Source organism: Elaeis guineensis, chromosome 12 (assembly GCF_000442705.2).
Source record: "Elaeis guineensis isolate ETL-2024a chromosome 12, EG11, whole genome shotgun sequence".
NCBI classification, from domain to species: domain Eukaryota; kingdom Viridiplantae; phylum Streptophyta; class Magnoliopsida; order Arecales; family Arecaceae; genus Elaeis; species Elaeis guineensis.
The window spans coordinates 36,912,241-36,925,620 of NC_026004.2; the positions used below are offsets into that span (position 1 = coordinate 36,912,241).

The following is a 13,380-nucleotide window of genomic DNA, read 5'->3' on the forward strand; positions in this document are numbered from 1 at the left end:
AGAAAGAGCAAAGAAACTAAGAAATAAGAAGGGTTGATGGAAAATAAAATAGATATGAGTTGTTAAGTCCCTGATCTAAGCAGACACTCTTCTCTTATTTTATAAAAATAGGGCAACCACTAAACATGGGTATATGATGAGAAAAATACCCTTGTACTAAAGCTAATAACAGAAGTACAACTAATGACAAAAGTACATCTAGTAATAGAAGCAATTAAGGGAACTACTATATTAAAGTATTTTACAAATTGAATTCTTAATTGATTAAAAAACAATATATTATTTTTGAGTGGCGGAATGTAGTAAATCTTCCTAGATATTAGCCATAGGTCCATCACGACAACTACCAACACATGACACAGCTCCAACTTCTATATCAGTTAATATACTATTTATACATATTTAGGGCCTACCCAGTTTCTTTCATGTCTATAAGGAACATATTCTAGATCATTTTATTCCTTTCTCTGCATCTTTCTGTCAATTTCCTAAGTAAGAAGCTAGTATCTTCATTGTCCTTCACGACATAAATCCAAATTGATTCTTTGAGATAGTTTTTTATTTTTCCCTTAACTTTGTTTAGTTATCATTTCCCATAACTTCATAGTGTGACTTACAGGTTTGATTCCCCACTCGTTGCAGCAGTACTGGGCATCAATGTTTCTTTTATGCATAGGTACCATGATACTTTTCCTCCAAATTATTGGGCATTTTCATGGTCTTCTGAACCTCATTGACAAAGTTGGTAAGCCAAGATAGCCGGGTAACTCCTATGAATTTTCCAAACCTTAATAGGTAATTCATCTGACCGTAGTGCCTTGCTCTTTCCCATCCTTTCTACCTATACCTCAATTACACGAATTGTATGAAGAGAACCTTGGCGCCTTGTTTATTATCTTTTTAGTAAAACTTTCTTGAATAGGATCGTCATTTAACAGTGTTTGAAACTAACATCTTCGTCCTTACCCAAAAATAAATTAACATCTTCATCCTTCTTTAATTTACTCATCTTTTAAGGTATCCTATTATCCTCACCTTGATGCATCTGACCTGATCAATCTCCTTAAATTTCCTTCCCTAATTTTAGTATTTCCTCTTAATTCAACTTTATTTGGTTGGAAGTTTTTGTTATTCATGATAAACAAGGAAGTGGCAATTGTGAACCACTTCAAGGTGGTTGATGTTGAATTTGTATATTGAAAAATCTATATAAGAATGGTCTTGTAATTTATTTTTTTCCATTCATCAAATGATCTAGTAAACTTCTTTTAACAAATCCATGGTTTTTCTGCTTGTGCGAGATATAAGTTGAAGGAATTTTGGTTGAGTAATGTGTTTCTCATGTCTTGTCTTAAAACTTGATATCCAAAATTTAACATTTGATTGAATGCTGTCCTTAAGGGCTTGTAACATAATAACATTTACTCAACCTAACCTAGTTGTCATGTAAGTATTTTTCTTTACAACTTAAATTTATATAATGTTGACTTATCTGAGCTTTTTTGACTGGATTTTTCCCCCCGGTGGTACAATGCTGAGGACCTAATCAAGCACAAGGGAACGAACAACCAATTGCATCCGCATTAACAAAAAGCATCGGTCCTATAGGATAATCCATGCTCCAAATGTTTTTGTCTCTGGTTCCTGCTGCATAGTTTGCAGGGAAATCAGCCAGCCAATTTCTCTCTCAAGCTGTTGTCAATTAGATTCCAATCAAACAGTATGACTGTGACCATGACATAAACTACATATGCTCATCTGATGTTGGCACATTTACTATGACTTCAGGTGTTGCATAGAATTGTTTTTTTCCCTTTGTTTTGAATGTTCAAGAAATTTACTATTTCACAGTGGATAGCAACTAAAGTAACCTAGGTAGCAAAAGAGTAGAATGTTGTGATTTTATAATATAGCTTTGGGGTATATGTGAGCCAATTTGCATAGCTTTCCTTGCCAGTTACTAGTTAATGTGGCTCATCTTTTAACATGAAATAAAATTATCATAGAATCTCATTGGCATGAGTTTTCCCTATGTTGGTTTTATCCTTGTCAACTTCTTAAGTCCACTAGATACTCTTATCAGTCTACTTTAGCTTCTTTGGGATTGTTTCATCTCCTTTTTCTTATGAGCAATAGTCTTTTGATATTTTGCCAAGCTGATATATATGTTCTACCCAAGGTTTCATTGTGTTTTACCTGTATCTCATATATTTGCTTCCTATTTGTGCATTTTAAGTTGAAAGCAAGATTTTTGGAACTGATATCTGGACCAGTACTATTTTCTGTTTGGTTCGGTATGGTAGCAGTTCCGTATCATACTGACACTCGATACGGTTTTGCATGTCGATTTCATATTGGCATATTTTTTTTATTTTTTTCAGTTTCTTTTCAATCCAATCATTTTTTTTATTTTTGAATGATTTTAGATCCAACTTAATGTTTATTTATGTTATATAATATGTCTATCACTCTGAAATAAAATAAAAGAAATCTAAAACAATGTATTAAATGTATTTAAAGTATAAAGTACAATTTACTAACCTTAAAATCTACTAATCTGGTTTTTCGTCAAACGTCGATGATGTTCGTGGATATTTGGATTGTTCATTTAATCAGAGAGAACAATTCAGCCCTCTAACCAAGTGGCATTGTAGTCTTGATCGCTAATCCCATAAGGCATCTGTTTTGGATTGTAAGACATCTCAGATCTCTTGCTCAAGCTCTGGCTCTGAAAGGTATCCTTAGATTGATAGTACAGCTGTGGAGGGGTCCATCCAAATATACTGATGGAAAAATTTGATCCATAAGATGCTGTGGACCGCATAGGATTGTAGGCTTTGGAGGATGATGTGTATGCACCATATCCATATCTATATGGATCATAAACTATTTACGATAATAAGATTCATAATACGAGGATGAACCTAATACATCTATGGATTCCACTCCATGTGCTATTTCTATCTGTAGTTGCATCATATGCTAAACAATCTTTAGGGGCCCATCGTTTATATGAAATTGAATCCTCGCGGGCTCCATTAGCTCGTGCACCGTGATCCCTATTCTGTGTGGCATGCATATACTGAGATTCATCGATGAATTACAGACCATCCTGTGACTGCACTCGAGAATGGTGATCTTTTGTCCTCCACTCCCTCCCTGGCAATCAGATCCATGACCATCAAAAATGTCATCACTCTCTTTGATCTCTGAATCTGAGTGAGTTGACTCTACTCTTGATCGGGGCTACAACTATTTTTTATTTTTCTGTCTTTTCGTTGAACAGTTACTTGATCTCCTCTTATGCTCCTCTGTGACTGACTTTGTTGTGCCTGGAAGGATGGATGTCTTTTTTCTGATTGAGATTACTAGTCTCGTCTAAATATTTCTTGCTCAAATCTCTAGAAGAATATCTCAGATATGGAGTCACATGATGAATGATTCTTCTGTGGCCTTTCAAGCTGTGCTAGATCAGTTAGAACCTTATGTGGAATATCTTTATCTATCCATTACTCTGGATTCATCGTAATCTCACTAGCTACCAAACTGACTGGTCATAGAGGGGATTCCAACTCATCAAGCTTTGGCTCTTACTGCTGGTCTATCAGATCATCTGATCCTTGTCATCAAGAGTATAATCATCCATTGTCGGATCCGTTTACTTCAACTATACTTCCTCGGTATCTTTTAGCCACAACCTCAGATTATAGTGAACATATACAAGATGATTGAGGTGCCTTTGTACTAGGCGATTTCTCTGCTTGCTATGGATGAGGACGAAAGTTGACCAATTGCACTCACAGCCACTAGAAGAGACCATTTGTGAGAAGATGTGGATAGTCACATCTTTCAAATTATTTATCGACTATCCAAAATAAATCTAGCATTCAACTACAAAAATATTAAGTAAAATTATGATCAGATTGCATGAACTTAGTAGGTATGTAATGTCAACAAAATCTTATCGTTATTAATATCTAATTTATCTGGATTCATCATTTATTTTGCTTATGACAGTTAATGAGAGTCTAAAGTTGTTCATCTCTCTCTAAACTGTTTCGTTTATGGAAAATATATTTGTTAAAAATATGTTACTAATTGAAGATTCGATTCAATTAAATGCTCACACCTCAGTTAACCTAACATACCTCTTGCAGACACATAGCTGCGATTGTTGGATCAGGCACTATCTTATATATCACATTACAGAGAATACTCAAAAGCTCGTTATCCATATTCATCCCAAGTATGATGTACTGGAATCTCGGATTCAGATAATAAGTTACAGATAAATTTCATAAATGATTAAGTAAATTTATACAAATATAAGAGTAAAAGAATTTTCTAAGGATTCTTGATTTCATGCTTATCTGCTAGATGCTAGTTTTTATCCATCTGGTCTCATTGTTGCTCGATGCTGATGTATTCTTGGGTATGTGTTGGATCCATCTCACTGATCTATTTCATTGTCTACTTCATCATATAATATAAGAAGCTCATCTGGGGGTATCTTTCACTGTTCACAGTTTGAAGCATCTCATATAATGGTTTGATAGTCTTCACTATCTTATCGATCTGTTGTCAGAATGATTGATTTATCACCAAGTTCTTCACATGACTTCCGTTAGTGCTAGCCCTCGCATATTTGCTCTTCTATCATTCGACACTAACAAACATCTGATGAAAGGCTATTTTCTTTTTCAGAAGGCTATTAAGAGCTATATAGTTTGTAGCAAACCATGTGATATATGATCTCAAGATTTTTTTCTTAATATATATTTGCATTAGTGATAGAATCCATGTATTATTGTAGATGAATCTAGTAATAGTCTGTACTGAATTTACTGTCTGCTGCACTTTATGAAGCTTTCTAATATCCATCAACATGAAGTCGATGAAATGTACAGTAGATGGGATCTAGTAAATATATGGTCGTCATCCCATCAACAACCCTTCGACGGCCTTATATTACGACCTATTATTTGTGATGATTTGTACGATATTTTTCTCTCCTACCGCATTAATCACCTTCATCAGTCTCAGGATGTACATGGCGTCATACACCTTATTTAAAATATCAATTGATTTGTGAAAAAATATTTTTTCACCACAATATAGCAAGAAGTTGATGATGCTCCATCTGATAGGACCGGTTTAACTATGATACATCACTGTTAGTCCGTATGTGGGTTATTTATTCTTGTAAGAAAAAATTCATGTTTGCAAATTTTCTTTGTTGTCAAGACACTCACCATAAATGTTCCTAGATTTTGGAGGATCTATATCTGGGCCGGCAATCTGTATAACTGAAATGGCAAAGCGATAGTATGTGTTGCTTGCTGCATTCGTTGGAATGTGGTTGAAATAAAATCATGATCCAATAGCTCACCGCATATCTTTCTTCTTATTTTTTTCAGTATACTATCAATCTTCTATTACTTTAAATTTTTGTTGAAGAAAGTCGATGGATCCAAGTCATAGATGGTGGTTTTTGCTGAATCTCCCTGGAGGACTTCCTCCTACTATCAAAAGTCTTCAGCATAGATGAAATATTATGTCTACCTTTATTGAAGGTCTTCTTGACTGGAAAAGTCCTGAACTTGGACTTTTCCTTAGCAGTTGCAGAGTCGGACCTCAATTCATAATTTGATGGTCAAAATCGTCCTTTATATCTGACCATCTCCTCCAGCTGGTATTGATCATCTAGATTTGTTGGAATGGTAGTCTCAATCTGTCTTGTCATTTGGAGTGGAGGACTCTGATTCTCTGAAGTGAGAGGAAAGTGGCTCTATAGCCTAGTGGTCCATCTCTGTCCTGTTCTGTTTTGCTATCTCCTTCATTGTTTTGAAATCAGTGAAGTATTTCTTCGTCAGCTGCCGGACCTCTTTAGGTATTTTCGGCATATAACTACATCAGAGTAACCACCAGCTAACTACTACTTCAACCTAATCACCCCTCCCTTGAACTCCATGTTGCATCATTTGCATCTCTAGTGGTACTGAGCGAAAAGCATCTCGCCATGGTCCCTACCGATGTCACTCGGATTCATTTCTATAGGTGTAATAATACTTCAAATACATTTTGTGCTTTAAATAATACTTCTAAATCAGCTAAAATGTAGTACTAATTTTATATATTTTTAAATTAATTATATTTTTATTATTTATTAATTAAAAATATTTTTTAATTTTAAAAATTTTAAAAATTTATTTGAGCTTAGATACAAGTAGAAACATATCATGGATGCTATATATTTTTTTCTAAGCTCATGAACATATATTAAATATTATTTATTTTTTAATTTTATTCAAAATTAGGCCTATGCTATTATGCACATCATGCATCAAAATCTTTATAAACGGATACTAATTTTATGCTGAAAGTAGCTTGAATCATCCTAAATAATATTCCGATTTTACAGTTATTTTTTGAATTTTATTTTTTAATAATTTTATTCTAAAAGATTTTTAATTTTAAAAATATATAGTTAATAAAAATTAATAATTTTAGCGTCATCGTGTAGATCTTCTAAAGATCTACAACATATAATGAAATCATATCGAAATAAAAAATTTTAGCATAATTTTTTTTTATTTTTTTCTTTATTGCCGATTTTTGTCCAAAAAAATGAGAGAGGGAAACTTGGATTATCTTAAATCTGGTTAAAATCTCTTGATTTCCAATGAAATCAATTTGAGCGATTTGCGGCATTTCCCTATTTTTCCTGTTTAAAAGTAAAGAAACGAAGAGGCAGAGAAGCATTCAACTTTTTTCTTATCCCTCTTCATTTGTTGTCTTTTTTTTTTCCACGCTTTTCTATCTCTTGCAACTTAGCTGTCATATCATAGAAAAATGAATTAATAGAAGGCAAATGTTGCTTAGACATGACTTAATGCACCTATTTACTGCTGTTTCTGACAAAATGAGAACTGCAGCAAGTTTCTGCAATAATTTGGCATCAAAGCTCAAATTGACAGCAGAACTAAATTGGATTTGATCTTTTTGTCAAATAATCAGAAGTCCTACCCATGCTGGGTTATATCACCATGTCACCAAATTATAAAATGTGTTGCATTATTGGACTGATGGATGTCCCAGTTCTCTTGGGGGTTCATGTGCCATCATGGATCTCTTTATCATTTCTTTATTACCTTAGTATAGGCACTAGTTCAGAGAGTATTTTAAGTATTTCACTTTTATCTATTTATGGTTTTCTATTTATATGTGGTCTTGTGCTTTCTAAGAGAAACAAACATTATCTAGAGAATATATGCAACTTTCCTTGTTCTCTTGGAGCAGGTATTTTTCAGATTTTATTCTCTTACTTCCCTAGATCTCTATCATATTTCTTTTTTCTCCTCTCTATCTATTTCTTTCCTCTCAATATTAAATAGGTTATTTCTGCAATTTCTTCTCCATATTAATTGGACAAAGTCTGAAATTAATTGATCCCAAACAATTAAAGTTAGTTCCTTTTCTCATTGGCTACACTAGTTCTAAAGTGATTTAAGGTTGATTTGAAAAAATGAAGTCACTTGAAACTATTGAAACCACTAAACAAACCTTTTCTTGTCATCGGGGGCAGATTCTCTTCATCATTAGCATGGTATAAAACCACTTCATTCACCTAATTAGTTTTGTCAAATTCATTCAACCTTTGTAGGCAGTATAACTAGTGGGGTCCTAATGAGTGATATTCATTATCCATGCCCTCTATGACAACCTCCCTAGATATGCAAACTCTATAGCTTTACTTACATTTTGCAAAGGTCACAACCTTAGCCTTTGTCGTTTCTTCTGTTTGAGGAGAAAATATATAATTACTTGCTAGAAATGAAGAAGTTGAAGGTACAACCAAGTCAAAATTGCTTTGGGCTAGCACAGTTATCATGGAATGTATGAGGAATATTACTCGCTAAAAGTTGTGCCTTGATTTACTGATGTTCAGATGTGAGTTTTAGCAAAAACTTGGTAACTTGATTCACCAACTTCTAGCTTGATCATAGCTCTATATCACATAGACAATTGCCATAAAATATAATAAGTCAAATCTATCAAAAGTACTGAATATTCTATCCCATTGTTGTAATTAAAAAGAATATTTATACAATCAACAAAATAGCCTTTGGTTTTGTTAAGGAACATGGCATAGTACAAAATTTGGTTTCATGTTATCCCATGTCCATGATGTGACGGTAGCAGCAGGAGTCTTCTGCCTAGGATAATGAACTTGCTTTGGGAATTCCTTGGAAGGTGTTTTTATAGAATATCCATTCCCAACAATCACTCTTGCATCCAGTCCACATTGTAGCATTTAAGTCGTGATGTCGACATTTTTTTATCTAATTAATGCAAGTCCTTGTAAACAATGGCTTTATTTATTAATCTGAACTTATTTGATTTATTGTAAAAAAACAGTGGTTATAGAATGTAATTTGGAAACATATTGGATGATATAAATTAGTTTGGCAACACACTAGATGTTGAATTTTTAGCAAAAGATTTAGCATATTAGATTTAATGATGGACATCCAACTTGATGATCCAAACTTTTGAACATGATCTACATCACAAAAAATGCCTAGAAACCAAAGATCATGGGTTTTGAAGGTCTTAAGCATTAAACCGATGCAAAAATGGATGTTTTTAATAGCATGATGCTATTTTTGCTGTAATGTCATCAAAACCTATTGAATTCAAATCTACTTGTGTTTTAAATATGCAGATCATGATCATTGAAGTGGATTTTGAATTTATGTACCTGATCATGTATTTTAGCCACTAGAATAATTGATAATGTTCATTTTTGTACTTGCTTAATTTGCAGGCTAGAATTCTTCAAAACTTATGATTTTTTGTTTGCACCAACGTTTAAAGATGTTGAGCAACTCAATAATGTGGATTAAGGATCACCAACTCGGAATCGGATCCCATGTTGATCGGTTGGCAGTACGAGTTGGTACGCCTCTATATCATACCGTAATAAGCTCGAACCGACACAAAAATGGGGGATGAATCGGGGAGGAAAAGAGAGAGAAAGAGAGAGGGAGAGAGAGGGAGGGAGGGAATGGGTGGCCACCGGAGACGCCTGTGGTGGCCATTGGAGGGCCACAGAGGACACCAAAGGGATGCTGAAATCGTCGGAGGGCCATCGAGGCCTCCCAGGCTCTATGGTCCTTCGTGGGAGAAACTGAGAAGAGAGAGGGGAAAGGAGGGGAACCGCTAGACCGCTAGGTGGCCATTGTGGCTGCCAGGCAGCCCAAAACCCCCTGCGGTAGCTGCAGGCAAAGCATCTATTTCGTCCAGTTTTTTTAAAAAATTCTGACAATATAGTAAAGCCGGCAATGGGTTAGCATGCTTCACTGTATGAAATCGAACAAAACCGGGACGAAGCCCAGCATTTAGAACCCCGCAGCGGCCACGGGGGGATTTTGGGCCGTCCAATGGCCACGACGGCTCTCCAACAACCTCTCCGCCACGTTCTCCTCCCTCTCTCCTCCCTTCCCCTCTCTCTATCTCTCTCTCCTCAGTCTCTCATGGAGGACCATCGAGATCTAGAGTCTCAGCGGCCCTCCGACGGCCACGGGGGGATTTTGGGCCGTCCAATGGCCACGGCGGCTCTCCAACAACCTCTCCGCCACGTTCTCCTCCCTCTCTCCTCCCTTCCCCTCTCTCTATCTCTCTCTCCTCAGTCTCTCATGGAGGACCATCGAGATCTAGAGTCTCAGCGGCCCTCCGACGGCCTCAACGGGCCACTGCTAGGCTCTCTCTCCTTCCTTTTTCTTCTCTTTCTCTCTTCCTCTCTTTCCTTCTCCTTCACTTCATTTTCGCTGGCATTCCAAATCCAACGATCAAACCGCACGGGTTGGCTTTCGGTATGGTTTGGCATGTCCCGAACCGTCTGGTTCAGTGAACCATGATGTGAATTTTCATGCTGAATTGCCCATTATCATTTTTCAAATTGTTAAATTTTATTATCAAATAATTAATGTTTAGAGTGTAATCAAAAAAATGTGAAATTGCAAAAAACAAAAAAGTCAAAAGTAGCTGAACTAACCTGCCAAGGTAATAAGTCTAAGGCAAAACTGTTAAATTGCTTTGGTCTTTCCTTATCTGATATGTTGTAGGGCATGTTTGGTTATTTTGAATGTCTAATTAGGGGTGACAATGGATTGGATAATATTCATCCAAATCCGTTTCCATATCCAAATTAATCAGGATATGGATATAAATTTTGGTGTCCCATAATATCTGTATTTGCATCCATATCTATGAAAGAAAAGTGGATACAGATATAGATTAAACAATTATCCAATTTGTATACAAACATCCAATTTTACTTGCAATCCTATTTAACCTTCTATAGCTCTCATGAACTTCAAAGAAAAATAAGAGACAATATTAATGTCTTGAACTTAATTTATCTTCCACATAGTGAAATCTTTTATGTAATTCATCGAGTTTAATAAATCTGATTTTTATCTATATTATATCGTACTACCAATATCTGATTTGTATCCTTATCGGATCAAAACAATAATGGATATGAATTTTGGCATCCTATTAATCTATGTATCTGTATATGTAGTCAAGTAAAAATGGATATGAATATAGTTATATTGATATCTGATCCGTGTCCAATACATTTTCAGCCATATTTTTAGTGACTATATTCAATATTTAGATTCTAGTGCCTTTTTTAGGCCTATGAGAACATTTTAGCATGTCTTTTAGATGATAGATTAGTGACATACTTTTTACAGTTTCTATACATGTTAATTTCTGTTCTGAAGTGCCTATATGACTGGACCATTTTTCTTGTAGCAGATACATTCCTTCATCTGTAAGATGTTTGGAATTAGACCTCTAGAACTGCATGAATGAATTAAATCCACAAGTTGCTTTTGGTTTTCATTCTAGCAGCCTATTCCACATTTGAGTACTTGTTTGATGCTTAAAAATTCTTCAAATATGAATACTAGTTATCTTCATGCTGTTGTCAACAGCTTCATCTGCTTTCCCATTCAATTTTTGTGGAATCAAAGCAAGTTTATGATGCTTGTTGGTTTAGCATCAATACATCCTAATATGTACGAACCAAAATTTAGTAGCTTTAGATACATCCAAATCATGAATTAAATGAATTATTATCATTCCATGGTATATAATATGTGGAGTTATCATTTAATGCATGGGAAGGCACCTTAAAATCATTTGATATTTAGTTGTTTTGGATTTAAATGTTGTAATTCATGCATAGTGGTGTCTAGTTCATTTCTGGTTATGAATATGTTCTTGGTAATATCAACATGTTTGTTTTTTAACTGATAATGTTATTTTTTGCGGCAACTAGTTGCATTATTTGAGTGATTTTCTTTCTGCAGAATCCAGTCTTGCATCGACGGGTGCCTGACATTGACTTCTGACTGATATGGTGAGTGACTGCACTATGCCCTTAATAAACACTACAAAGGATATTCTTTGGTTCCAGCCAAAAACACTCAAGATATTTTTACTCCATGCTTCTTGTTTAATTTTCCTTCATAACTTGCTCAGACTTTTGGCTCCAGCTGCAGTCCTCTTTTTCCTGTTGGAAATAAAAGAAACAAACTAACATTTTTCAGAAAATATTTTTTGTTCCACCCTTCTTTGGATTAGGTCTCTTTTGATGCTTCAGCAGGTATCTGAATCATTTCACTTCCTTTCTTGTTGAAAGCAAATGCAGATAGATGACGGTCGACATAGAGAATACGGAAGACACAAGCCGGATCAATTCAAATTGGTTCACACTGAGGGGATGCAACGCATATCATGCTGCTGTCTGCTTTTGTTAGTGTTAATTGCCTAACCAATTAACACTTGAATATGATGAGCAAACCTTGTCTTGTTGATGTAGTTGTTATCAATTCCTACTTCACTATAAGCTTTAATGCAAGGTTACGTCTCCAAGAAAGAACATTATTTCAAATCATTTCCCCTAAACCCACTATCTATATTATGACTTACATCTCTCTGCTGCCATTGTTGGTTGACATTTAACATAAGAAGATCAAAAATTTTTTATGCTCAAAACTGGAATTTATAGATCCAATGTCACATTCATTAAAAATTTATGATACATGTATAGGGTGTACTCAATGTGTTCTTGTATGGCTTGTCAGATCTACGGCACCTTTAATTATGTTCTGATGAGCTAATAACCATCTTTTTCTTTGTTCTCTGCATGGCCTCCCTAGCATCCTCACCTTTACTATGTGCTTCTTATGCTTTTGCCAAGGTTTCTTGTTTTATTGTGAATTAGCAGAACTATCCATAGCCAAGTCATTTCAGCATGGGTCTTCTTTCTAATTTTTCTTAGTGAATTAAAGGTGTTGCCCAGCTATGCAACCCAAGAGGGGGAGTGAATTGGGTTTCTAAAAATTTTAAGCTTAACTTATGACTTATGAAAAATGTTTGACAAAAGCTAAATAAATAGGGAGAGTAAAATTAATTCAAGGCTAATGGCTAAAAGCAAGAATACAAGAGAATAATGAAGAGTTAAAGAAGAGCAATTAGGCACACCACAAACAAAAGGATTTATAGTGGTTCGGTGCCAACTTTGTACCTACATCCACTCCCCAAGCTCCTACTTGGAAATTTCAATCCACTAATCTTGTATTCAACCCGAATACAAAGGTCGGAAACTCCGACTCTAGCTATCCCAAGCTAGTCCACTTATTTTCCGGGTACAAGCCAACCCAATACACTCCGATTCAAGGTTCGGATCAATCTTCCCTTGTTTTGGAACCCTTCCAAAACAAAAACAATAACTCAATCAAAGTATAACAATGAATAGCACAAGTACAAAGAAAGCTCCTTTAATGAGCGTATGATGCTTTAAATACACTTTACTCAAAAAGAAGAAGACCCTTTTTGATTTCCTCAAGGTGGTTGGAGACTTGAATGTGCACTTGAGGAGTTGGTGAGCTTGGATTAAAGGCTTCTTGAATGCTTTGAGTGAGCTCTTGCTTAGGGCTGAAAAGTTTGCTTGAAATTCTTTTTTCAAAATCTCTCTTCTTGATTCTTGTTTTTGATTTCCACCTTTTTGTCCCTTTTATAGCTTCAAGAAATAGTGAAAAATATTCTAGGCTGAAATAGAGCCGTTAGACCATATTAAATGAGCATTAAAAGCATTTAAAACGGGTTAAAAACTAGCCGTTGCGGAAAAATCCCGTCACAGGGGTCGACTCATGGGTCGACTCATGCCTAGGGGGTCGACTCATGGGTCAACTCACAGGGTGTGCCAAGTCTGTGCCGGCCAGGAATTTCAGCGTGCCAGTCATCCCATGTGCCATGAGTCGACTCATGGGTCGACTCATGATTTTCAAACATGCATATCTT

The 13,380-nt window shown here is 35.4% G+C and overlaps 1 protein-coding gene across 12 annotated transcripts in view; it reads left to right on the top strand.

Annotated features, from left to right (window-relative positions):
- Positions 1-13,380, top strand: part of LOC105035011 (barley B recombinant-like protein D) — a 58,069-nt gene that overhangs the window by 42,590 nt on the left and 2,099 nt on the right. For 5 of the 12 annotated variants that reach the window (XM_073246600.1, XM_073246605.1, XM_010910398.4 and 2 more), the window contains one exon: positions 11,385-11,434. In XM_073246600.1, coding sequence (XP_073102701.1) covers positions 11,432-11,434 — 3 coding nt within the window. In that variant the 5' untranslated portion in view covers positions 11,385-11,431. Of the gene's footprint in view, positions 1-658; positions 677-777; positions 796-11,384; positions 11,435-11,716; positions 11,937-13,380 lie in introns of those variants that run through there. The other 7 variants (XM_073246598.1, XM_010910396.4, XM_073246599.1 and 4 more) reach the window with 5 other exon arrangements.